This window comes from Diadema antillarum, unplaced genomic scaffold, assembly GCF_040938485.1.
Source record: "Diadema antillarum isolate AM-2024a unplaced genomic scaffold, OU_Dant_1.0 seq00001765_RagTag, whole genome shotgun sequence".
Taxonomy (NCBI): domain Eukaryota; kingdom Metazoa; phylum Echinodermata; class Echinoidea; order Diadematoida; family Diadematidae; genus Diadema; species Diadema antillarum.
In genome coordinates, this window is record NW_027272446.1 from 442,995 (window position 1) to 469,483 (window position 26,489).

Consider the following 26,489-nt stretch of genomic DNA (forward strand, 5'->3'; position numbering starts at 1 on the left):
TCCAAACACAAATTCACATTACTAGTAACTTTATCTTTGCCCATATCTTGGTAAATAATCTAATCAATTGTGTCTAGGTCTTTTTCTCTGATATGCAGTATACTGCTGTTCACTAAGCAGCCTGTCACGTGTGATGCATGTCTTGTCTTCAGTACGTATCCGTGCACATAAAAAACTGCAACTCTACAATGTGTTGCATACAAGTATAGGATGTCTAGGCCATACATTGTATGTGAAGCTAGACACTGTAACCTACCATAAGATACCCAGGGAAGATGTCAGCAAGGGCATACAAAATGCCTACAGGAGGAATGACACAATCCCCCTACAGTACTACAGAATGCCTTGATGTACATTGTATGAAGGAACGACTATGAAGGAGATACACATGCGAGCCACATAATGAATATTCAGGCCATATGCACGGCAAGTCGGGATGACGTGCAATATTGCCACGAGGGTGAGATGGCTTGAGGAGAAGGGGCCTGAAAGGTGAGTGCATGCACAAACCACTGATTCTTTGCCAATCATCATCTCATTGCTCACCAACGCCACTCCTGCTCATGATGATAAGCATGACATATCAGCTATTTTTCCTTTTTTTCACATTTTATTTCAGTTTTCTGTTTTATGTCATGATAAACTCATGCTCATATTTGAAACCCTGATGGGGTACACTGTATAGTATCAACAATTGACTGCCCAGTACTTCTACGTGAAAAACAGAGAAAGTGAAAGAGGTGAGGATTCAGGGCAAAAAGTCAGGCCATGGATGACACTCCAGACAACGTAATAGGCCCTCGATTTACTTTGGGGGGAAGTGCCATTCAAAGTATGCATTACTCTGTCCTTTGTGATGGGATTATAAAATGAAAAGGTCAAAGCATGTGAACAGGTCTTATCATCTATAGATTACATTGAACATGAACAATTTTTCGAGAATGAATTGCTTTTATTTGTGTCCAAGGGCAAAAGTGTGCCATGTGAACTCATAAAGCAATGCTGAGTATCAATCCTTACATCTATTTTCACATTCCAACCTTTGCAGAGTATAAACTAAGAGTACCCTACAGCTGTATTCTTCTCTCTTGAACAAAAGCAGTACGTACGGACTGCAGGTTTTAGATGCCTAAAACATTATTTCATGGTAAGCTAAAAAATGGGAGTGCCACATACACGTTTGCTAAACTGTTTGCACTTCAGGCACATCCTGAACAGACACACACAAGAACAGACACTGTCTGCACTAATCTCATCCTACACTCCATGGCGACAGGTTGAAGGAGTCATCCTAATGACAAGAATTGCAACTTGAAGGGGTAAGGGGGGGGGGGGGGGGATGGGAGGGGTATTTGGCAACCTGTAATTAGAAGTTGAACTATTAACCTGTTCCTCTGTAGAGCAAATGACAAAACTATCTCACTTACACTATCCTTCTTTTGAGGATCACTTTCACCTGCTTAGCATGCTCAGCACTATAAGAAGTCTATCGGCTTTAAAAAAAGATTTCCGCATGTAGACAGGAAGCTGATTAGAAACAAGGCAACTGCCAGATTGTGCTCACCCACTCAGAACATTTTGGAGGGTGCATTTCAATGTGAAATGTGTTTGTGTTTGTGCATTTGAATTTTTTTGAATTTTTCTTACATGATTATTTGCTTCAGAATGGTCTCATATTCAAGTAATGTGCAGTTTAATGTTTCCAGGTTAGCATGCCTGTACAGTGACGGGGCAATTGTTAACGGTCTGTTAACAACTTGAATATGAGACCATTCTGAAGCAAATAATTTTCACACAACAATAGATATATAATGTACTCTTAAATGAATCCCACAAGGATCGGAACAATATCCTCCAGCATTCCCACTCATTCCCACTAATCAGTTACTAGCCATCCCCTTTAAGGACTGGGCAATGAGGGCAAAGTGCCTTGCCTAGAGAGAAACCGCTGCTGCCTGTGGTCTTGAACCAGGAACCTTAAAGTTGAGAGTCCTTGGGTTGTGCAATGAGCCACAATGGGTTCTCTTAAGAATATCATTGAATGAATAGTGGATGCAAGAAACAAAATCTAAGAATAAAATGTAGAACAAGAAATGTAAAAGGTACCATTGGTAACTGCATGGTTGAAGATGAGAACATTTCAACTGTGCAAGCTGCCAGAAGGAAATTATATCTATTACTTTAATCAATTACAGTGGGGAAAATTGACAAATGTCATTATGTATAGAAATGAAAGGGAAATATCAAAGCTTATAAAGACGAAATTTGACAATGGCATACACAGTGTGTATGTACTTCCCCTACCAGCATTGTAACATATAGGTTCCCACAATGCATCACTGATCTACACTTGGTTGTAATCTGTATTTGCTTTGAAAAGTTATGGATTAAACAATAGATGGATACCATAAATGATGTTTAAAGTTCCACACATGAATCTTAGACACAGACAAACAAACAGACAAAGGAAAAAAGAACCATAACACTTGAGTTCACATAATACAACTAGTATCCTGTTTGGCTGCAGTTGGTCACTGCATTACAGTATCATGGATATATGAAAAACAAAGAGAGTTTTGCTGGTAAACTTCAACATGTGACCTTAATGACCTTCAACCCACGCACAAGACCTTGGACAGCAACACGAAATCAACATATCCCATTGCATCTCCCACCTGAGATTGTTCACAATTGGTAAAATGGTTGCAATGTCATAAAGAATCTTGCATTTGAGCTTGTACAGCATGTGATCTCTAATGACCCTTTGACCTACATGTATACACATACAACTGTAGTCCAGGATAATCCTCATGTGCATCATAACTCAAGCAATTTCACCATGATTGAATCAATGCAGCAAAATTTGTTCTTGAATCGCATCATATATAAGGTTATCTTAGCAGTATTTCAGGTTGGGTCATTCTGCCGTTCGAACTTGTAACCCAGATATTGTATCACAGATTTTCTCTGTAGTTCTTTATTCCCTTCCCACACCAAATGTTTTTCATTTCCTAAAACATTTCTTGAATATATTATTAAAAAGACATCATAACTGTTACTTTGCCAGTCACCCTTAAGTTTCCTAACATCATACCAAAGTGCAACCCTGCCATCTATTTCATATCCTATAGCCAATTATGGTCAAAGTCTTGAACAAGCTCCTGTATACGTGCTTTTTCAGTGATTGTGTTAAATGTTAGAATTTCAGACTCTGGGATTGTAACTAATTTGTATATTCAGGTTGTACAGTAAATCGGGTTTTCTGTGCAGGTCATTAGCCGCATTCACATACAAAATAGTGGGATAACAATTGTGATCCATATCTCAAGATTTTGTGCAAGTGTTCACATGGAGAGAAAAAGCGCAATAATGATCGCAATCTAAAGCTCAAGATTTGTTCACACAGACAGAAATATCCGCTAATTGGCGCACACAGTGCACTTCGCTGCGTGCGCTTCTCTTTGTCCTGTATTCTTGTGTGTCACAGAGGTGTAGTGTGCACGCTGTTGTTGTGGTTCACACGCTGTTTTGATGTGCACTTTGAATGATGGGATATAAAATCTAGAAATTATTTGGTCCAGTGTTTGCATGGTCACCGCTAGGCGAATTATTGGGATAATTACGAAGTGCAAGATTTCTTGGTATTTGAATCGCAATGAAAATATAACGAATTGAATATAGCATTCACTTTAGAATATTTTATGATAGAACTTGTGTTCATAGTGGTCTATAATGCTACACTAATAAGCATCTTATTTTGAACATACTACATGTAATGTAAACACTAATGCTGTAGTGTGCTTTAGATAAGTGTAGGGAGTAGGAATGGATTTTAAAGTCAAGTGGATTTAAGTCAAGAAGGAAGGAAGTGGGTAATTGAGACTTCCTATGACTCTGACATTGGTAGCAACCATACTCTCTCTCTCTCACTATGCTTCAAGTAACTCTTGACCAACACTACACTGAAATTGACTAGAGTCTCTAAAAGCACCAAATGATTCTCCTTTTATGTGAAGCTTCCCTATTCTTGAGAGCACTGCACTGCACATAATGATGAAATCTTTTGAAGAGAGTGTCCGAAACAAGTGAATATTGAAATATGAACTTGGTATTTGACCCCTGACCTTCATACTATATTTGCCAAACTCTGGCCTAACCTTTCAACAGCTAGTTGTGATGTTTATCCTACCTGAAAACAAACAAATTGGTTTTATTCAGCTATGATATATTCAGAGTTACTATGTAGAACATGAAGTTCAGGTATCATATTTTTGACTTTCATTCCTAATCTAGGATTTAATATATCATGCCTACACTAAGGACTGGGCTTCTCTAATTCTATCCATATTGTTACGGAGGTTAACTTGGCCAAACGAACAATCATAACCACCAAAAAATCTATATCAATGAATAATGTCAAATACACCAAGTTTTGTAAAATGCTTCTTAACATTGATACAGATTGAGTATTGGTTCCCTAATCATTACAGTGTACCATCAAAATTGTAATCTACATGTACACTGCATTGTCATACTGTGTGGTCATACAATCAATTTCAGACTTTAAAAAAAATGTTTGAATAAAATCATGCGCTGCATTGCGATCTTAACAAGCGCAAAGATGAGAATTCAATAATTATAAGCAAGTAAAAATGATACCTGGTATAAAGTTGTCACTGTTGCAAAAAAACAAACATACAAAATAGAAAAGTTTTCTGAAACAACATTTAGATGGACATCATTGAGCACTATGAAAATCTAACAATCTTCACTAGATGAGAACAGGAAAGATTTCACCATTACCGTTATTTAATGTTACAAGAAGTATTTCACATATATCACAAAAATACATTTATCATTCTCTGGATATGTCATAATATGCTTTATTTGGAAGAGTAGAAAAAGTAAATAATTCTATTTAGAAGACTCCGATTAGTTAGGATCAAAGTTCAGTAGTATTTATTTCTATTTATTCCCCTCTATGTGGATATTCCCACATGCTTGTTTTTTGTAGATGTATAAAGTTTGATGAAATTCTATAAACTGCTATTCAGGTGCCCTGGGAAAACTCATGATTTTTGTATTTGATCTTGACCTTGAATTAAACTTCTTAAATGACCTTTTCTCCTTGTGCCTTGAACAAGCATACTTGATGCTTCAACAAATCCTATTTTTCCTTTTTCTTTTTTCTCTTTCAAAATGGAAGAATCTCCACAAGAATTACAAATATACATTCCTGAAGATGACACTGAGATCAATTACATGCTTGCAAGTCATGATTCGGACAGTGAAGAAAACTGCCACTTATCTGGAGTTGTGATAGTGTCAACATAAAACCTATCAGCATAAACAAGAGTATGATGAAAAAGGAGCTCAAGCTGAGTCACGTGCTTGGGCAAAAAACAGGAGTTCACAAGCAAGAAGACAGCAAGAAGACAGCAAGAAGACAGCAAGAAGACAGCAAGAAGACATCAAACAATGGTTAGGAAACAACAGCTCACGAGTGTTTTGCTTAAATCCTAAATGCAAGGTCTACAGTACAGTCTTTCCTTTTTTTCATAGTCAATGGAGAGCAGCGTAGAGCCAGTATGCATACCTTAGCCACTACCCAGGTGACCAACATACTCTTGGCTGCTCCACAGCTTGACTCTGGCTGTCCAAGTCCTTTGTAAATATTTGTCTCCAGGGAAGTAATACAAACTTACTTTGTCCTTGCTAGTTTTGCTACAAACAGGAATACAGCAGCAAGCAGGCATTTAGCAGGAATAGATAAACAGATAATTCACAACTCAAATGCAAGGTAAAGAATATTACTATCCACTCATTACAGCAATAAAAACAATCTGCTATTACATGTAAAGCTGATTGAAAAATGAATGAATTAAGCTCGTACAGAGAGGGTGAATCACTGAACACGAGATGAAATGACCCTGTGGACTTTCAATCAAGTTTTTATTATTATTATTTTTTTAATATTTAAATGTATGGAAGACATTGTGTGCAACACAAGACTGGCCAGACTCTTCTGCCAAACTCAAGAAATGGCTGTGGTACAAGTCTAACCAATGAATTGTCTGCCTGCGGCTTCCTCATGACGAATGCCCTCTAAAACACGTAAAAATTCTAATTTAACCAAACTATTACAAGAATGGAAAGTTTTTGAAATTCATATAAAAGATTATATGCAAGTAATATATCATCCCATGTCATTCACCATCATTTTGACATCATTCTATGAATGTGAACAATCATGCTATTTCTAGGACCTGACTATACAACTGTACATTGTAAGTTGGTACCAAATTGCCATGTCCTCCCACAGTGACATCGCCATACATTTGTACATCTCAAGCTACATCCACATTTTTTTTTTTCACAGATGGGGCTCAGCAAGTATAATATTCTGGAAAACTGGTTGGATTTACTTTTTTTTTTTTTTTTTTTTTTGGGGGGGGGGGGGGGGGTGGGGTTTGCTCAAACCAAAGATTTCCTGAAAAATGTTAGGGTGGATTATATCAAAGATTAATCACTAAAGGTCTAAAGGCTAATTTAGTTGGAATTCTGTGGACCTTAAAATCATAGACGACCTTGACTTGATCTTTCTTTTTTTATGCATCTTTTATTTTAAGTTTGATGTAATAAGCTCATCTACTTTAAATAGTTTATTCCTTTGCGCCATGGCTTCAGGGCTACTACACGTTTTACGGATGTACATCATGTATTGTACCAAGAAATGGCTGCATTCTTGCTTAGCATGTCAACACCTCAGTTCTCACATACGTCATGCAGACTGACTTACTGATGTATACATTTCTATATTTACTAAATGGGATACTATGCATGGAAAACAAATAAATAGGAGGTAACTCAAGAATATCTGTCTTTCTGGAGACTTTCCCTTGTATACAGTATTAGGCAACTGGTTAGTTTGCATACATACACCATTGACAGGATAAGGCATTGCAAATGTGCCAATTGGTGAAAACATTTTAATTTGTTGCTGCTGTTAGCAGTTGTCTAGAAAGTCTGCTTTTGTCACAGAAATGTGACAAAAGTAAATCCAAGGTCATCCTACTCTTCGGCTTCATGAAGGTTGGCAGCAGTGGCTATGATGCCACTGCTCCATCAATCACATTGTGTGCAATGGAGCACTTCATTTGTGCTTCATTCATAAAGAATCCTTCTTTTCATGTGTGTATTTACTTAAACTAATGAAACTCCTGCTGGAGACACTTGAAAACAATAACATTTCATGTATGTATGACCCAACAATTGAAATTCTGGATCTCTGCCAAAATAACTCTTCCATCTATGATACATGTGAGTCATGAAGTTGTCCGCAGGATCAACAGGCAATGTGTACTAAAGGGCAGAGATATAGCAATGTCATCCATCTCCATTCCTGCTAACTGTAATCATATCCACCGGTCACGTACAACCTGTAATGGAGTTTGTAAGCTGTTGGTGCAAGAGGCTATTTTAAGGAATTTCACTCAACTTTGCTTTCTCACATTCAAATTAATGTCACTGACAAAAAAAGTAAGGAGAAATGGTATATACTGTAAGTCAAAGGTTATAATGCTTCCAAAGACAAAGGAATATTGAATGGGACCTGACAGATAGTTGTGAACTACTGTAGTCTAGCTCATAAACCTATGAATGGGACTAATTATGATAACAATAAAAGTTAATTCATATATTTTGCATGTCAGATTTGTTAGACTATTAGTACTCTGGTAACTGGATACATTATTTCCAACCAGCAGGAACCGTGCTCACTCTTCTCACCCTGGGGAGTATACCAAGCAGTCACCATTTTTCAGGTGCACACATGCTGATCAACCAACAGAAACATTCTCACTTTATCACATACCCATTTATACTCCTGCATGGAGAGCAGCAATGCGGACAAAGTGCCTTGCTGAAGGGGAAACGTGTCATGCTCCATTGTGAAGTACAGTACAGTATGTACGCATATATGTACGGCATTGATCGATCTCACATAGATGTAGACCTATTCTGTCAGTTGTAAACTTCAAAAGTGACTGCCAATCTAAGCAATAGTGACAGGAAGTGACCTAAGGAACTGTGGGATGTCAGGTCAGAGTTCACAGGCAATAAAAAGCTCTATAAATATGTGTCATTTTCCAAGTTATTTATGCTCCATATTATCCTATTTACTGGAGATTGCACTCTTTGCTCGAACTACGGGATATCCCGTAGATCGGCAAATATGGTTAAAGCCTCAAATTGTTATGTGGATAGCTTTGGTAGATCCTTCTGGGCAGCTAATCAAATACTTGATATATTCATGGAAATGAGATTAGCAAAGCATCAAACAGACTAAAAAATTGGTAGCTTAAACTATTTCAGATAGGCTTTACACTACCTTCCCCTGTCCCCCCCCCCCCAAAAAAAAAAAGAAGAGATCCTTCCCTTGTTCTGATTCATGATTACCATGTTACCAGGTCCTTCAAGATAAAGTGATCATGGTAGCCTATTTCTTACTAATGCTACAAGTTCAATGAAATTTGAACAAGTCATTTACCTGCTCTCAATGGTCTGGGAACACCTCCGACAAATATGGTTTTCCTCGGATCCAGAGGCTGAGATCCATCCAAGACAAAATCACTGTCTGCCAGGTTCCAGGGACGAATTTGTACCTGTGGAAATAAAGAGGACACTCGAATATTTGTTTCTTAGTGAGCCTTGGTGCTGATCTGTAGCTTTATGACATGATGTATATCACTTTTGACGCTGTTTGTTCATTGATGATTCTGCTAAAACACATGCAATACTCTGTTGACAGTGACTCAAATGAACATAAATCATTTGCATGACCTTATAAACTTTGGCAAATATCTGAAGAAAAGTTCGGCATGTATCAAGTGTATTTACAGTGTATATAATTTCTGATGCAGTTATACTTGGAAGAAAACATAAGCAGATCATCACAATAGAAAGACATAAGATCACACATATAAAGCACACATTAGAAAACTAGAAGCAATCACTTCACAACTCTGGCAGTGGTTTGTACACAATATTCTTATCTACAGCATTTAGACTGTTGCACACAGTCAACTAGGATATCTCCACTTCTCAAGTAATCACTAGCTGCCATGTGAAAATTGACCTTTAACTCTCTGCAGGAATAATCTAATTTTTTTTTTCTCTCCATTACATCAAGTAACATAATTGCTATGAAAACCTTAACCTTAAGGAATTGATAGTCACAAAATTTTATTTTGTGCACATTTTGGTGAACTTTCATCTTGATTTTATACCTTTCCCTTCTTTCTGTGCAAGGAATAAAATATTGATAAATTTCTAGCCCTCTCACTAAATATTGCCGATTACGTTCTAGAATAAGCCATAGCTTGAGAATGGCATTTTTGCACCAAAGTATGGTGACCTTTGACCAACTACTGCTATCTTACATTTAATTTGTAATTGTGACCCAACTACCAAGTTACTAGTACATCATCACTGGACATTCAACCTGTAGTGCCTAGAAATGCATTTTATATTTGTTGCAAAAGCAATGTGACCTTTTAATTGAAGTATTCGTCTTTTCATTTTGATCTTTTTAACAAATTACATTACATGCAGTTAGAGTGGAAAATGTCATTTCAGATAAAGTTTGGTGACCTTTGACCTGGAGGGATTTTGCTCAACAACTGCTCATCTTCAAATACCTTCTTATCTCTTTTCATATTATCTCCTTTCATATTTGTAATGGTTCATTTTTACTCAAAGTATGATTGATGTTCATATGCATCTAAATGTACCCATCTAATACAGTGCTATATTGATGTGAACCACAGAGAAATATTAAAGACAATTATAATGGGCTATTTATATCACAGTTATTATCATTATAATCATCTATATATACCTCATGTACAATTATGTTTTTAGTCAAATAATTAAATAACGACAGTCCCTTTTTTCCCCCAATAATATTTTCAAGGTTATAGCAAAACTACAATAATTTAATGCCAGGATAGAACTTCAATATTCTTGTTGATTTCAAGCTACAATAAGAAATAGTACAAAGATAGGAGTATTGGTCAATGGGAGACTTGGAGGTGACGACATCATCTCTTCTCTACATATATGTAGTTTTACTCTATTTAGCAATGCCAATTTGAACAATACATGTACATTTATGTGGAAATGCACTTTATTCAAATTATGAAGGTTTAAATGATCACAGTTTTCTTCATCACTGGCAAGAAGGCAGAAATTATCTTCATAATCACATTCATTAAACATACTACCATCCAGACACATGGCATACTTTGTCATTACAATTTCTAGTTACAATACAGAGTGTGAAATTATTCCATATCATTGAGGAGGTGTCATGACCAAGCTGTTATAAAGATTATGATAAGACTGTGGCTTCCATGCATGTGTTAAGGTCCCTGGTTGTAGTCTAAGCACAGCAGTAATGCCTTTTCACAGCACCTCTATCCTAATTTGCCAAGTTTTTTCGGAGGAGACTTAAAGCCATCAGTCCATTATGACGACGAGACATACCATATGCATGTAAAAAACCCCACTCCATTTCTTATAAAGAAGCAAAGAGAAAACCTGCTGAAGTGGTCAAGTATACAAAACTAGCAGATATATATACAGTTGAACCTCTCGTATCCGGACAAGTCGGGACCGGGGCTCATCCGGATAAGGGATTTGGCCGGATACGGGAGACTCAATGCTTTGTACATGTACATGATACACATGTACTGATGTAGCCCATTGTAGTACCACATGTAGTAATGTGTATGCTGCAACCTTTTCATTGTTACACTCAGTAACAGACCCCAAAATAGAGGTTCGTGTTTGCAAGAATGAAATCATTTTCTTTTATAAATTCTTGGGATGATTTACCTAAATAATTATGAAGAAATGTATCAAGTATATGTAATTCATGTGTGTTTGTGTAGGAGTTCTCAAGGAGTTGGGAATCCCTCTTTCCTCCCGTAATTATAAAAAAAAAAAAATCACGGCGAGATTGCGTCCGTATAATAGAGAGATCCGGATAAAGGGAGGCCGGATAAGAGAGGTTCAACTGTATATATATATATATATATATACATATATATATATATATATATATATATATATATATATATATATATATAGAGAGAGAGAGAGAGAGAGAGAGAGAGAGAGAGAGATACATATTCTTTGGCGTATTCACCAAAGAATTAATAATCACAATCATGATGAAGATATGAATATACTTCCCTGGAATGAGACAAGTACAAGTGCAAGTATTGTCACAACTGAATGAACGAAAAGAAGTGATGGAATTTGAAGGTGAAGGGGAAAAAAAATGACACAAATTGTTCAGCAATGTCACTTATACAGTACGAAAGGAGCACACAAGCATACAGTAGCCCTTGGGGTAGTACATCATCAAATATGGTGGGATGACATACAAAATACATGTATATAGGACTTACTGGCTTATCCTTGATGGTAGGGCTTGACACACACAGATAGAGTTTATCTTCTTCCTTGATGCAAGCATCTATCAGAGCTTGGACTGACCTCTCATCTTGGAACAACAGGAATGCATAACCTGAACATCGGAAAAGAGAAACAACTTCTCTGTGCATTACGTACATTCACTGTTGATGTATCAAAGCTTTCAATGACTAAAGTATGGAGTGACCAGTCATGTTGCAGAGCATACAATTCACAGAAGCATCATCACAAGATTTTGTCATATAATGGAGTGGGGTATCCAAAACCGTGCACTACAATCGTACATTGTAAATGCACCTATTAAATTGCAATCTTGTATATGCTGTATACGCTGTAGAAAATTTTGAGAGGTTTCTATTTTCCTGAATTTCATGAGTCAGGTGCAATTTGCAAATTTAAGAACACGGGAAAAATTTAACTCTGATCATGACACGAGTGTTGCATGCTTGCATACATTTCACCAGTAAGCACTGTCATCCACACCTGCTAATTTAACCACTCGCAAAATTGTTGGGAAATCTCGATTCATGAAGAACTAGACTTGCTAAATATTTGGCATATACAGTATACCTCAGGCAATGCCTTGACAAAATCAAGACTAAAAAAAAAAATGAATAAATAAATAAAATCATCCCATTAGTTTATCAAAAATAAAGGTTATACACCAATAAAAAGCCACGTGTACATTTGTATATTTGAGGTTAATTTCCCTTTAATGCTTAGAAGATGCAATTGAACCACCGCAGATATTGTCATAAACAATTTATTACCTTTTAGAGGAATTTACATACATTATGACTCTATTATACTACAATAGGGGCTGACTGAACTGTTAAAACAACTTTGTATCCTGTACCCCAAATGAGTCCTGCTAACTTTGGTTACATCAGACCATAGGGTTTGAAGAAAACCATGGAAATGTTACGGTTTATGGATAACAAAGAAAAGTTGGCATGGGAAAAGCAAATAGTATTTACTCTTTCTTGAGTCTGAAAACTTGAAAAATTACAGTCACTTTGAACTTTGCAGTGTATGAATTAAGAATCTTTAGGCACATTCTATAGACATGGTAATGGCAGCTGTGAGTTAGTATCACAAAATTGTCTTTTATAGCAAAGCACAAACTCAGGAGTCCCACGTTTGTTCTCTCTCTCTCTCTTTCTTTCTTTCCTTTTTTGTTGGGGGGGGGGGGGGGCAGTGATTTCAGTGGATCAACTAACTAACTGATAAGATAAGGGTCTAGTGAGAATTTGACCTACACAGTACAGTAGTTACATTATCTTTATGGCAAATGAGTTCACGTAAGGACTCTGTGCTTTGTATTGTAAAACATCCTTCATCATTGGTGAGGTACTGTACACAAGTCTGAAACATTATTTTATTCTTACCAACAAAACCTTGAAAAATGCATTACAGCCTTTAAGTGACAATTTAAATGAACAGAATGTGAGAGAATTCACTGAAATTAATCAGATGTAAATAATAACAAACTGTAATTTTTCAAAGGTTCTCTGTAATGCAAGCACCAGCAGTCACTATGTTGTATCATCAAATGGGATCCATATACATGTATCATGCCACACTATTTGGGAAAAAAATCAAGAAATTATATGGATTTACATGACTTGAAACCTTTCCTTAAAAAAAGGAGCTTGATGACATTAAGTGACATACTGTAAAACCTGAAATTTTTGCGTGTATTGTAATTTTCAGAATTTTGCAAAAGCCAGTATTCACTAATGCATGCGGAAGTTCTTGTCTACACTATATGCACTGATTGCCAGTGGCAATTCCCGAAAATTTAATGCCATGAAAAGGCAGTCGGCTCCAATTTGCGACTATTTCTGGTTTTATAGTAATAGTGTTGAGGAAATGGACCAGGTCACTAAAATTGTCAAATTTCATGCATGTAATAATAACCAGTTGTTCCTGACACCCAGATAGCTAGCTGGAGATTTCCTCAGCATGGTAACAACTAATTCACGCAAACTGGATTCAGAGTATTGAACTAATTTAGTATTGAAAGGCGGAAAGAAAAACTTGTTACTGATTGTTAGCAGGAAAAAATTCATAGCTTGAATTTCATTAGCCTTTTACATGTATAATCAGTAAAAGTTGGTAGGCCAAGCTGCCTCTATTCCTGATGATATTCAATGGTCTGTTAAGGGGCAGAGCTATACATTCAAGAGAAAGTCAAAATTTATGTAAAAATTGTGATTTACCATTAACTGTTCAAAGAAAAATTTTGTTAAAGCATGATTGAACTGAAAAAAAAGAGGCCTTTCCTTCATGTAAAAATGTTACAACTGCATCATAGAGAGCCTTTCAATATATCCTTTAATCATGAACTACATTATTCTAATATTAGGCATATTTAACTTAACATTGACTTATCTTTGGTCAAATTCTTGTCCAATTGAGTCACTTTAGCCTGAAACAATTTCCAAAATGGGACCAAGTACAAATCTCCATAAGTTGGGATGTATCTCAACAACACACCTTTAGGGGGAAAGTATGATTTACTCTCAGCTTTATGCGGCCAATCTACCACGAGACTGCCGAATCGCCTGAAGCTTGCAGTTATCTCATCTGGAAAGAGGGAGAGAGAGAATGAAAGAAGTTCAAATACAAGCATAGGGTCAATTAACACACAAGACTTATTACTGTTTAGACTGCAATGAAAAAAAAAAATCATATACTTGCAGTCATCCGCTCATTAGCAAAAAATGTCAAATGGAAAAAAAATACCGTGGCTACTGTAAATCTCTGTGCTGCACATGCCTATTAAAACAATGACGGAAATATGACCTTACCTGGCTTAGTGCATGAAGTTAACCCATTGGCAGGGGACCCTCTATTTTGTTTCAAAAAGAATTCAAGATGAACCTAATTTTGGATTGTGGTGCAGATGGCTAAAGTAAGAGTTTTTTTCTCTCTCTCATTGTGTGTTTACACTTAAAAATAACAGATTTTTGTGACATCTTGATTTTCAAAAACATTATGTGCGTGTGTGCGTGTGCGTGTGTGTGTATACGTGTATGTGCATGAATCTACAGTATCTTGTCACACAGTTCTTTATACATGTGAGTTCAATTGTTTGAAAACGCAGTAACGCAAATGCCTGCTGGCCATGGCAAGGTCCAATCAATTCTGCACAAGTCAAATCCTCTGGGGAGTTGAGAAAAAGCTTTGATTCCATTACATGATGTAATTAACCTGCTCCCTCCAAGATGCTATAATTTCTGACAGATTCATACATGCTCTGCCATGTTCCTGCACGTAAAGGGCTAACACACACTTTTCATATATTTTTTTAAAATCTATTTTGATTCAATCTGAAATTAGACTTAACTGTGATTATAGTTTCTGCAAAATTTACTGCAGTGTTAGCCATGAAAAATGATGAAATTGACAAGATGGCCAAAACAATATGACAGTGAAATAAAAATAAACATCATTATTGTGGTCACTGCATCAAAATACACTGCATTCCCCCAACAAGCCCAAACAACAATCACAACGCTTAGTAGAAATAACTGTAGTCATGATAATGATCATCCTGATACTCATAGTAGTCTTAATCAATCTATTTACAATGGATTTGGGACTTGTACTAATACAGAGAATATGATAACAAAAGCATGTTTCTATTTTTGAGAGGTCAGAGTAACCCTCAAAATAAAGATAGAGTGACACTATGTACAATGTAACAGTTGAGCTACATGTGTGTACATCTGTGGTTGTCAGAGAAAGAAAAAGTTAAATACCTCATGTAAAGGAAAGTCATTGTGGTACTTATTCCAGATTTCCTTCTTAGACATTACAATTTCATAAAATCACCCTTTATTGTGCCTCCATGACATCCCTGAGATAAAAGGTCTATTCAGAGTGCAAACTCACTGCACTGGTGGGGTGACTAGGCAACTTGATAGCAAGGCTGTTATCTTGGAAAACAGTGCCCTCAACTCTGATTTAAAATCGAGCTCATCTAAGTTCAAAGTTCATGTTTGAACAGCAAGGTAATACGTGTTTGTCTTTGCACCAAGGAAGCAACTGTATTTTCTGCAGTCACCATGCACAGGCAAATGTAATGTCATTAGCTTAGAGATGTACAAATATATCATCAGTACACTTTGGCAATGCACTTGAATGAAAGCAATGATGCATACTTTGGACCAGAAATTAGCCACTGCAGATAGAATACAGTCACATATTTCAAATTGTGTGCAATGTAAATTTCTTGATTTGATTTTGTGTCAAACACATGCACACAAAAAAGTAATAATTTGTAGATTGTCATGTGCCTGAAGATACGTCTTAGCTTCAAGACTTGTTTCAGTAATACATACATTGCATATCATTGATAAGATCAATGATTCACAGACTTAGCTATCAACAGAAATGAAATAAAAGTCGAAGAAAGATGATGGAATAAATATTGGTTGAGGTGAGAATTCAGCTTTTAACTTTTTGCGAGATACTTAGTGACCACTTATATGACATGGTAAAAAGCATACAATTCTAAATGGAATTCAATGTGTATTTGATGGAAATCGGTCTTGAAATGGCTGATATATATATCCAAAAACAAAGTAATACAAAGAGATCCTAATAAAAGATGGTTCATTGGGATCCCTTTGTTTTGGATATCTCAGCCACTTCAAAACCACTTTTCTTCAAATAAACTTTGAATTCCTCTTATATGCCCCTTCTTATTTAATAAGAGGCTTCTCATCATCTAAAAAAAAAATCATCAAAAAGCGTTGGAAGCCTCAAGTCCCATCTCAACCAAAACTATACCATCCCTTTAAAAGCGTTGCGCTTTTAAAGCGTATCTTGGCTATTTTATATCCGGCAATATCACTTTATGTGGATGGGCGTCGATTCTGTCATTGCCAGCTTTTTGAAAAGTGAGGTTGGACTGTATTACACTGTACATGTGTACCAGTACTACTCCTTCTGCTACCATTATTATTACAGCAGCTTCTACAATTCATGAAAATAAGAAAATCACAAGGTATTCGTAGAAACACATGCACATAATGTACATTGCACATAAAACATACAGCACCTTCATCAATATCTGGGGGCAGTCCTCCCACGAACACCTTTCTGGAGTATCGCTCTCCAGGGTAGTCCACAGAGCGTGGTGAGATATGGCCAGGAGAATTCAGTGATGGAACTATCTGGTCATGACGACCATCATCAAGCAGATTATCTGAGCCTGGGAAAAGGGCTGAGCTCCCTGCAGTGATTAATGGGAAAGAGAGATTACATTGTGTAAGTAGAAATTAGAGATGTAGTATGATGAGATGAATGAATGCCTCACTATAATATTCTGGTGCATTCATACATATACAGTAATTACATGTACTCATAAATCACTCTAAACTAATATTCAACAGAAATTTGAGACAATATGCAAGATAAATAAACATCTGGCTGTGGTATTCTGATGCAATCACACATCAGTATACAAATCACTCTGTACCAATATGCCACATACATGTAAGTGTTGGCTTTAACAGAAAAGAGTGTTTTGCATGTCTTACACATAAATGTATGCTCTACATTCCAACTTTATACTTAATCACTGCACATACAAGTCTTGGCTTCTTTTTGAACAAGTACTTCATGTATTCATTACTGCCTACTGAAGTGTACATGTACATGTAGTTTTACTGTTCCTTATGAGAGTGCAATAATTATTGCTTGTAACACTACAACTTGTACATATACAGTGTACAGTTCACATCTGCAATTGTACAATGCATTCATCTGTTAAGATAATCCCCATTTTGTGAAGAAATAAAAAATCAAAACCTTAACGTAAAGTTGTCCTTTTAAGTAGATACATGTATGGAATCATTGCCCTAATAAGAAAGATGAATGCATCATTTATATGTGTGTTTGTGAATGCGTAGATATACAAAATGTGTACATACTGAAAGGGAAATTCCATCTTGATACATGTTCTGTTGTACATACAATGTACATGTATTGTACATACCATGTACATACATGTACTTCTTTGTATGAAAACAGACAAAATAGACAAGTACATTGTAATCTGAACATTTTAGAAAAGATCAGACACACAAAAAGTTGCAAATGGTAAAAGTTTAGAGAGAAAGACAAATTGGAAGCTCTGTGTGATCAAGATGTTAAGCAGCAATTCATTCACATTATAGAAAAAAAACCCCCAAACAACACCAATTTCCATCTTCTCCAGAGAAAAAAAAAATTCCTTAAGCACTGTTCACAGTGTGCACAATGATAGTAATACACATGTTTACATATTCTCCTCAGCAGGTAAGTTCAGTTAGCGCCATAATAAATGACAAAATTGAAATGTTTTTATTAGTAAAATAAAATTCTATAATTCCATACAATACAAAAAGGGAGCTGCCAACATACATCTTCAATATTATGAGCTGTCAATTTGTGTTATTCTCTGAAAGTTTCAAAATTCATTTTATAACTTTCTGCATGTGTCTGACTTTTCCCCTGAATTTTCACTGATTTTAACTTCTCTACATAATGGACCTACATTGTACATGTACAAGTGTACAACTCATTACTAGGTACACATCAATTACTCCTGAAGCCACATGAGCAGTACTTGGAGCGTCGCTTTGAATTTTTCTTTTTCGCTGTTTGGCCGGACTCAGTAATACATGTAGTAGCCGTATTTGAGTAGATTCTAACTTTACTGACACTCGGCGGTATTTCTTCTTGTCCATGTTTTCTTTCATGAAGACACATAATGTGTGTGTACATGTAGGTTGATGTATAAGGGCTTCCATTTAAAACAAATTTAATATTCACACACACTGATACAAAAAAGCCACATCTCTTCTCCTCACTCTGAAATGTAAAAAATCTTTAAAATCAGCGAAGCCTTCTTTAGTCACGTGTACTAGTGATAATTGAAATACACATAGCGTAATTGTGATTCAGTATTGTGTTTAAATTTCTCCATATATGTGTGAAAACCACCATTACAATGTATCTTATATTTTGTACCTGATACTGTGTACATTGTATATGTATTTTCTTTTTCAATGAAAAAGTTGCAGATACCAATAAATGATGTGAATGGTTTTCCTTTTTTTTCGTACAGAGCAGCATTGTAATACCCAGGTATGCAGATGGGATTTTCCTTGAACCCTATACAGTACTTACATACATTGTAGCAAGTAATTATTCAAAATTTTTCAAACACGTACAAATATCTCCCCCACAATCTGTGGTTTGGAGGGGACAAATGAAAGGAAGGACATATTACCAAGGTTGGACAAAGGTGTCCTACCAGTATGTTTTTGATCAACAGTCAAAACAATGCCATTGTATTTGAAACAGATCTTAAGAAAGTGACTTACCAAAGCATCCTTGAATCAGTAGTACAAATTGATTTTTGCACAGACGTACAAGCCATCATTGATTTCTCTTCCTACAATGTACCTGTGTCTCATAAACAAGTGTGTCATGTTTGTCTATGACTGGACTAGTCTCAAATAAGGAGGATAACAATGTGACAATCAAAACAAAATGAGACCCTTTTTTTTTCCTGCTAAATGAATGAAAAAAGAAAAAGAAAAAAAAAACCCCACCAGTTCAAGACAAGATAAAATACATCTGGGAAATATCATTTTATGATTTTTAACTCTCTCTTTTCATATCATAACTTAGAATTATGTAAGCCAAAGGTACAATTTGCACATACATTGTACATTGTATACTCCTACAGTAGTACCATTGACATGGACTTATTTTTTTTTTTTATAAACTATTTGATTGGTCTATTGCTCATCACATGACATGACATGCAGTAGCAGGTACACTATTGCACACTGCGGCTGTTGAGAGTACAGTTTTTGTTGATCAGTTTTGGACATTGCACGCTGATATCATCCATATAACAGTTTGTACATTTACATTGAATAATCTATATGTATGTACTGTACTTTGATGATGGGCTCATAATCAACTTGTAGTTTTGCACCATGTACGGTGTACTGTATAACAATGTACATCGTACATTGTACATGTACGTAGAGTGTGCACTCAGTCACTAATTTACTCTCAACACTTTTACTGATCTCTTTTGCATAAACAGATTTGACTGTGCCCCAATACAATGTAGACAGGTACAACCAATAGCCTACCATAAAAATGGTTGCCATAGTTCCTGTATCACATTCAAGAATCGAAGTGGATCAGATTTTTCGACATCCAAAGTGTTATATAATATATACAACAAAAAAATACTGGAAGCTGTTATTTTCGCGAGGGTTTAATTTTTGTGAATTTCATGAATTACTGTTGGACTGCAAATCTAACAATCTTGAAAACGTTGCCCTATGCTAGGGTAATAGCACACTTGTGAGGTAGCCTCAGATGTCAAATCACTTAAACAACATGTCGCAAAAATATCTGTGACCTCCTCCTCGCAAAAATAATTGTATGCAAAAATAACAGCTTATAATAGTAGCTTTCAGTAGAGCAATGAAACAAGGTAGATAGCACTTAGGGAAAGATCTCTCACCACTGCACTAGTGATCATTTACTACATGTACAATCTGTACATGTACATAATGTACACAATGGTGAAAGACACTGTATTTTTTTCTTCACAAAAATGACCTTTTCAGTCAAGAAACTCAGGTAAAGCTGATGACAGCAAACATCCTGGCAATACTTGGTACATTGCATTATATACATGTACATGTAAAGAGCACTGTAGCCTTCTTTTCCAAGGCGATTTGTGCATGCAGCAACTCCTTCCCTACATAAGTCCACTGTTTGAAAAGGCCTTAAAGCTCTACTTGTTGGTACCTGCATTTTGGTTACAATGTTTTGTCTCATACCACATAGTCTACCAGGCATTCTTGGGATATCAGCAGTGTATAAACGGAGGCACCATTGACATTCCCTTCATAAAGGCGTAAAGCATAGTGCAGAAAGGTGAAACATATGTCTGTGTACATGCATTTGACCCATTGAAGACTAGTCCCTGAGTATTCTTGGACTGGGATGAATTGGAATTGCATGTTATAGGAAAATCAGTCAGTCTTCAACAGGTAAAGCTTATTTGTGTGGCAAGCTAGGGTACAATGTACACTTTTTACACTGTACTAACTTCACAATGATGAGTGCTACAAAATTACATTGCATAATTTCATTAGAAAAAGTACAACTCAAGTAAAAAAAAAAATAGAATTTAGAAAATCACCCCAACCATGGACACAGCACAGAATTGTACCTGTAGGTCTAAATGACAATCTGATACTCCACAATACCAAATTGGGTAATTTGTATGCATGTCATACTTTTTTAGCAGCAATTGTCAAATTATCAACCATGACATTATTCCTGGAAACATTTTTAATGCAAAATTTATGATTGGCTTACAAAAAAAAAAAAGAACAATGGCAATAACAGTTCCTGCAAACATTATCCACACTTGATAATCTTTAACAAATTGAAAAAGCTTTCAATTTTGAAGTCCTGATGTGCCAAGTCTATAGATGTTGTATTTCTCTGATCATAAAAAGACATTACCTTTAATAGTTCATTGTACATTTTGTGAGCAGGTAATGCACTGTGTGTGTCTTCATTAAAGTTATTGCCTGTGGAATTTTAAGCTGCTGAGTCCTTTTGTGTCTTCTGAACATGCTTACAATGTAGACAAGCTATGTGATACACATCACTCAAAGCTTTATCTTTTGTACCCATGTTTATGAAAGCACTTTTAAAGTACAATATGTTACATTGCTACAGGTACATCAATGTACAGTATGTTGGATTTCATGGAATAATCATGCAGCCTCCTCTTAAGTTAACTGAAATTTCAGGAAAGTGTTCATTGTTGGAGAAGGCCAAAATATACACTATGGTGGTTGCTACATGAGTCAACAGCATCTGACACGAGTCTGGACTATTTGCTGCTCCTATTTCTATCCCAGGAAAATCTACAGCGCTGTACCACAGCGACTTAACCTCCACTCATTCCTGTGACTAAATATGAGTAGGCAGAAGCAATCATTAATAGCACAGGAAAGTGCTAAATTGTCTGGCACGTGCCAGCCAAGACAAGGGTAAACTTCATCCCAAGCAGAAGAGAACAAACTCATTATTAGTTTGAAGTTTGATCAACAAAAGCCCTGTGGTGACAGATCCCCCCCCCCCCCCCCCCCCCCCCCCCCCGAAAAGAGGGAAAATACATGTAGTGCACAAAACAAAGACAATATCTAACAAAATTAACTTTGGTGCACGACATCTATTTCTTCTCTCTCTCCCTCTCTCTTAGTATTTTCTTCTTCATAGACTACAAACATATCAATTAGTCCTGAGTAATATGCCTGGTACATGTATATCATTCATTTGCATACCATCCAGAGTGTGTCTTTGCCTGTAAATCAATCCTCTGGATTATAATCTAAAGTAAATTGTCAGTCACATTTTTTGTCTCATGACTCTATTGAACTTTGTTAAACAGGTACATTTTGTACATAGTATGCAAGTATCTTTATAAAAAAAAAAATCTATCCAGCTTTGTACAGTCTGTAAGTACTCAACAGACATGCCTGCTACTACATACTACACAATCGGTTACATACAGTCTGTACATGTACCTCTTGTATTTTTTCCTTTAATACACACACGTACACAGTGTATGTATTTGTTGGTTTTGTTTGTATGTAGTCTCAGGCAACTGGAAAATACAATCTCGTTTGTTGTTAGAACAGTCCAGTGTATTACAACTGTATACAGTGGACTCCCGTTATAACCAAGTCCTCGAGACCGGCAATTTTCTCTCGTTTTATCTAAAGTTTGTTAAAACTGAAAAAATAAACAGAAAAAATACATAGAGAGGATAATGCTGCAGCGCCAATTTTTACTTTGTTTTAACTGGAATTTCATTATAAACGTGTTTGTTATGTTTGTTGTAATGATCGTTATAAACATGGCCGTGTTTATCTCAGACAATGGGGACCGTAAAACGGTCAAAGCACAAAGCATGAGTCCGAGGTGAGTCTGACGTACAACGTACATACGTATGTAAGTCTGAGGTAAAGGTCATGCTAGACAGCCTCAAGCGACTCTAGCACAACCTCCAGAAATTGTGAAGACTTACAATAAGTGCTAGATGAGAGGACTCTAAACGGTCTCAGCATGAACATGGCACACAGTTCTGGTATGCTGTTTGTGGCGGAGTGTGTGTACCTGTGCAGGAGAAACAAACTGCTGCATCTCTGGAGGATAAGTGCATGACCACTGGTTTCCATAGAAACGTACACCAACCTTGAGCTAGATGACCAGGGAACTCAAAATGGGGGTTCTCTCAAACCCCACTGAATTCAGTGTATAAAAAGTGCTCATTTTCGTCTGTCATAATCCTCCGGAGGTCTTCCAGAGGTCCTCCTAGACAAGGGGACTTTAAAACGGGGTATTAGTCATACAACTTTTTGAAGATTGTTTGATGCCCTACATGTGACGGCAATTAAAAAAAAATTAAGGATACAAATTAAAATGAAATGAACATGTATTCATAAAGTAACAGTTTAACTAATGAAAAACTCACATGTACCACGTGTGTTAAACTCCATAGAAGGCCTGTCTGCACTTCGCATGATGTCAAACAGCTGATGCTCCAGGGAGGCCAATTTGAGGTGGTCCATAGTGGCAGTCTGTGTTTGTTGTCCTGGATTATCCTAATGAAATTAAAAAAAAAGCAATTAATGAAGTGATAATTTATATGGATAACAGTAATGTTAAAACAAAGAGATGAAAAACAAGAAACAGACAAACAAGCAAACAACCCCCACACACATGACACACAAAACATAAACAAAGAGGCCTAAAATCTTGAGCATTTGAAGATACAGGTACATCTCTATGTGATAGTTAATGTGCAAGACGGAACAGTCACAGGAAATTGCAATGCCTTATTAATTATTTCTATTTGTTGTCCTTCAACCATCTGTCCATCTTCTTTATTCATTGCATTTTGCAATACAAGGAAATGGTTTGTGCTGCATATTGACTCTCTGACTCTGTCATGCATTCATCTTAAATAGCTGTACCACATCACTGAAAAGACATGACGACACTATTGTACCTGTACTTTCTTTGTACCTCAGGCCCACAAGTCTACAAAAGTGTGAATTTTTTATTGTGAGAAATAAAGATGGGATGACTTCATCAATTCACCAATTCAACATTATCAAATAATTTTATTACGCATTCCTACAAGACTTAGATGTAGAACTTTTGGAAACAAATTGGTATTCAAGTGATCAACTGGAGTACGTACATGTAAAGCTGTATGAATCAGTGCATGCCATTCCCCCATCAACACCTCCCCCCCCCCTATTGCCTGTGAAATGAGATCTCTTACAGTTTTTACCAGGTACACATTGCAAATATTTCACATGGTTGCAGAAGGTAAAGCCCTGATTAACATTATTGAAAGTGGTCTATAGAATCGTACATAATGTGCAGTATGTGCAATGTAAGATCTCTAACATACAGTATACATGTAAATCTCTAACTTTAAACAAGGCAAGTGCCATAATGTGTCTCGCCCATTCGCGTACAAGAAATTGTACGCGAATGGGATATAACAGATTAAAAAAAAAGATATATAACTACAAACAGATAAAAAGAAATATAAAAAGGTAAAAATTTATGGCAAAAAAGAAACGTGCCATAAATAATTAACATTGGGCCCTCAAAGTTAATTGACCCTTGTGACCTTTGACCTTGTGGTGACCATCCACTCCCCAAGGGACATCTACCATCCAAGTTTGGTCACAAATGGACCTATGGATCAAAAGTTATGACCCATAATAGAAATGTGCCATAAAAGCTAACATTGGGCTCTACTGTGTTTGTTGACCCATGCTTGTGACCATTGACCTTGTGGTGACCATCCACTCCCCAAGGGACATCTACCATCCAAGTTTAGTCACAAATGGAGTTATGGATAAAAAGTTATGACCCATAATAGAAATGCGCCATAAAAACTTAACATTGAGCTCTAAAAGTTTGTTGACCCCTGCTTGTGACCTTTGACCTTGTGGTGACCATCCAATCCCCAAGGGACATCTACCATCCAAGTTTGGTCACAAACGGACCTATGGATCAAAAGTTATGACCCATAATAGAAACGTGCCATAAAAACTTAACATTGGGCTCTAAAAGTTCGTTGACCTATGCTTGTGACCATTGACCTTGTGGTGACCATCCACTCCCCAAGTGACATCTACCATCCAAGTTTGGTCACAAATGGAGACTATGGATCAAAAGTTATGACCCATAATAGAAACGTGCCATAAAAACTTAACATTGGGCTCTAAAAGTTCGTTGACCCATGCTTGTGACCTTGGACCTTGTGGTGACCATCCACTCCCCAAGGGACATCTACCATCCAAGTTTGGTCACAAACGAACCTATGGATCAAAAGTTATGACCCATAATAAAAATGCGCCACAAAAAATTAACATTGGGCTCTAAAAGTTCGTTGACCCCTGCTTGTGACCTTTGACCTTGTGGTGATCATCCACTCCCCAAGGGACATCTAACATCCAAGTTTGGTTACAAATGGAGTTATGGATCAAAAGTTATGACCCGTAATAGAAACGCTCCATAAAAACTTAACATTGGGCCATAAAATTCATTGACCCCTGCTGTGAGCTTTGACCTTGAGGTGACCTTCATAAATGGTAAAATGTGAAACTTTGTATGACCCCTCTTCCCTCGAAGTTTGATTGCAATTGAAGCCCAGAGTAAAGAGTTATTGAAGTTTTTGTAGCGTTACGGACAGACGACGGACGGACGGACGGACGACGGACGGACGGACGGACGGACGACGGACGGACGGACGGACGGACGACGGACGGACAGACGCCGCAGGCGATCCCTTAGTCTCCCCACACCTCCGGTGGGCTCGACAAAAATTACATCATCAAAGCAAAAATAGGAATAATTGATAAAATCAATTAGGCTGATACATGTTTGAAATGTTAGAATATCTATATCAAACATACACTGTAACTACAATATTTCCAATCACATACATTGCATAAAGAGCTCAGCGAGCGCTCGCTCTATCTCAGATCCAGCATAGCTACTCTCTCGTTTCTAAATCAAAACATCAAATGACAAGGATCTACTTTAGGTGTTATACTGTATAAAACAAAATACCAGTAATAAAGGTTTTTCATTCGTGCAATGGACAGAATATTTCATTTGGTGAAAGATGAATTATTGGTCCATTCAATGAGGCAAAGCCGAGTTGAATAGATCATTTCATCTTTCACTTCTTGAAATGTCCTGTCCATTGCACTCATAAACATTCAGTATTTGTATAATTTATAATATCATCCAGTACAGAGAATGTTATTGAGTGAGTCCAACCCAGCTTCACGCACAAACATACACAGCATGAACATCTCATGATCTTATACTTAGCAAAACTGCATGTTCATACTCAAAATTCAGAGGAACTCTAACTTTTAATACTGTGAAGTTAAACACTCTAAACGCTACATAGACCTGTTTACAGTGCGGGGCTGGGCTGAGCCGCGGCTGAGCCCAGCCTCAATTGCGGGGCCGAGCCCCGCAATTTTGTCCGTTTACACTGCCGGGCTCGGCCTGCTTTTAATTCAAACCTTTCAATATTTTGTCGTAGTGGCGCTCTGCTTGTAAACAAACCCAATTTGGTATAGTCTGGTTTTCAGACCCTTTGCCAACTGGATTCCGTGGCGACGAAGTTGCCGTTCGGGCAAAGGCCTTTGCCGAAGGGAAAATCCTTTGTAGGACAAAACCACCTTAAACTATAATACAAGTTGTAGCTTTCGACGTTGAGGGGGTTAATATCCTGAATAGCGAAATAGTATGGGCAGAGGGTCGGGAAGCTAGACTAAAATTGGCCGCACATTTGGCTCAGTTTGCGTTTACACTGAGAAAAGGCCGGGCTTGGC

At 36.8% G+C, this 26,489-nt stretch overlaps 1 protein-coding gene across 1 annotated transcript in view; it reads right to left on the minus strand.

Moving 5' to 3' along the window:
- The window catches only part of LOC139712157 (cytoplasmic polyadenylation element-binding protein 3-like), a 51,230-nt gene that overhangs the window by 19,239 nt on the left and 5,502 nt on the right, over positions 1–26,489 (minus strand). The window contains 5 exon segments of the mRNA XM_071623994.1: positions 8,549–8,663; positions 11,475–11,593; positions 13,999–14,088; positions 16,571–16,744; positions 23,087–23,216. Coding sequence (XP_071480095.1) covers positions 8,549–8,663; positions 11,475–11,593; positions 13,999–14,088; positions 16,571–16,744; positions 23,087–23,216 — 628 coding nt within the window.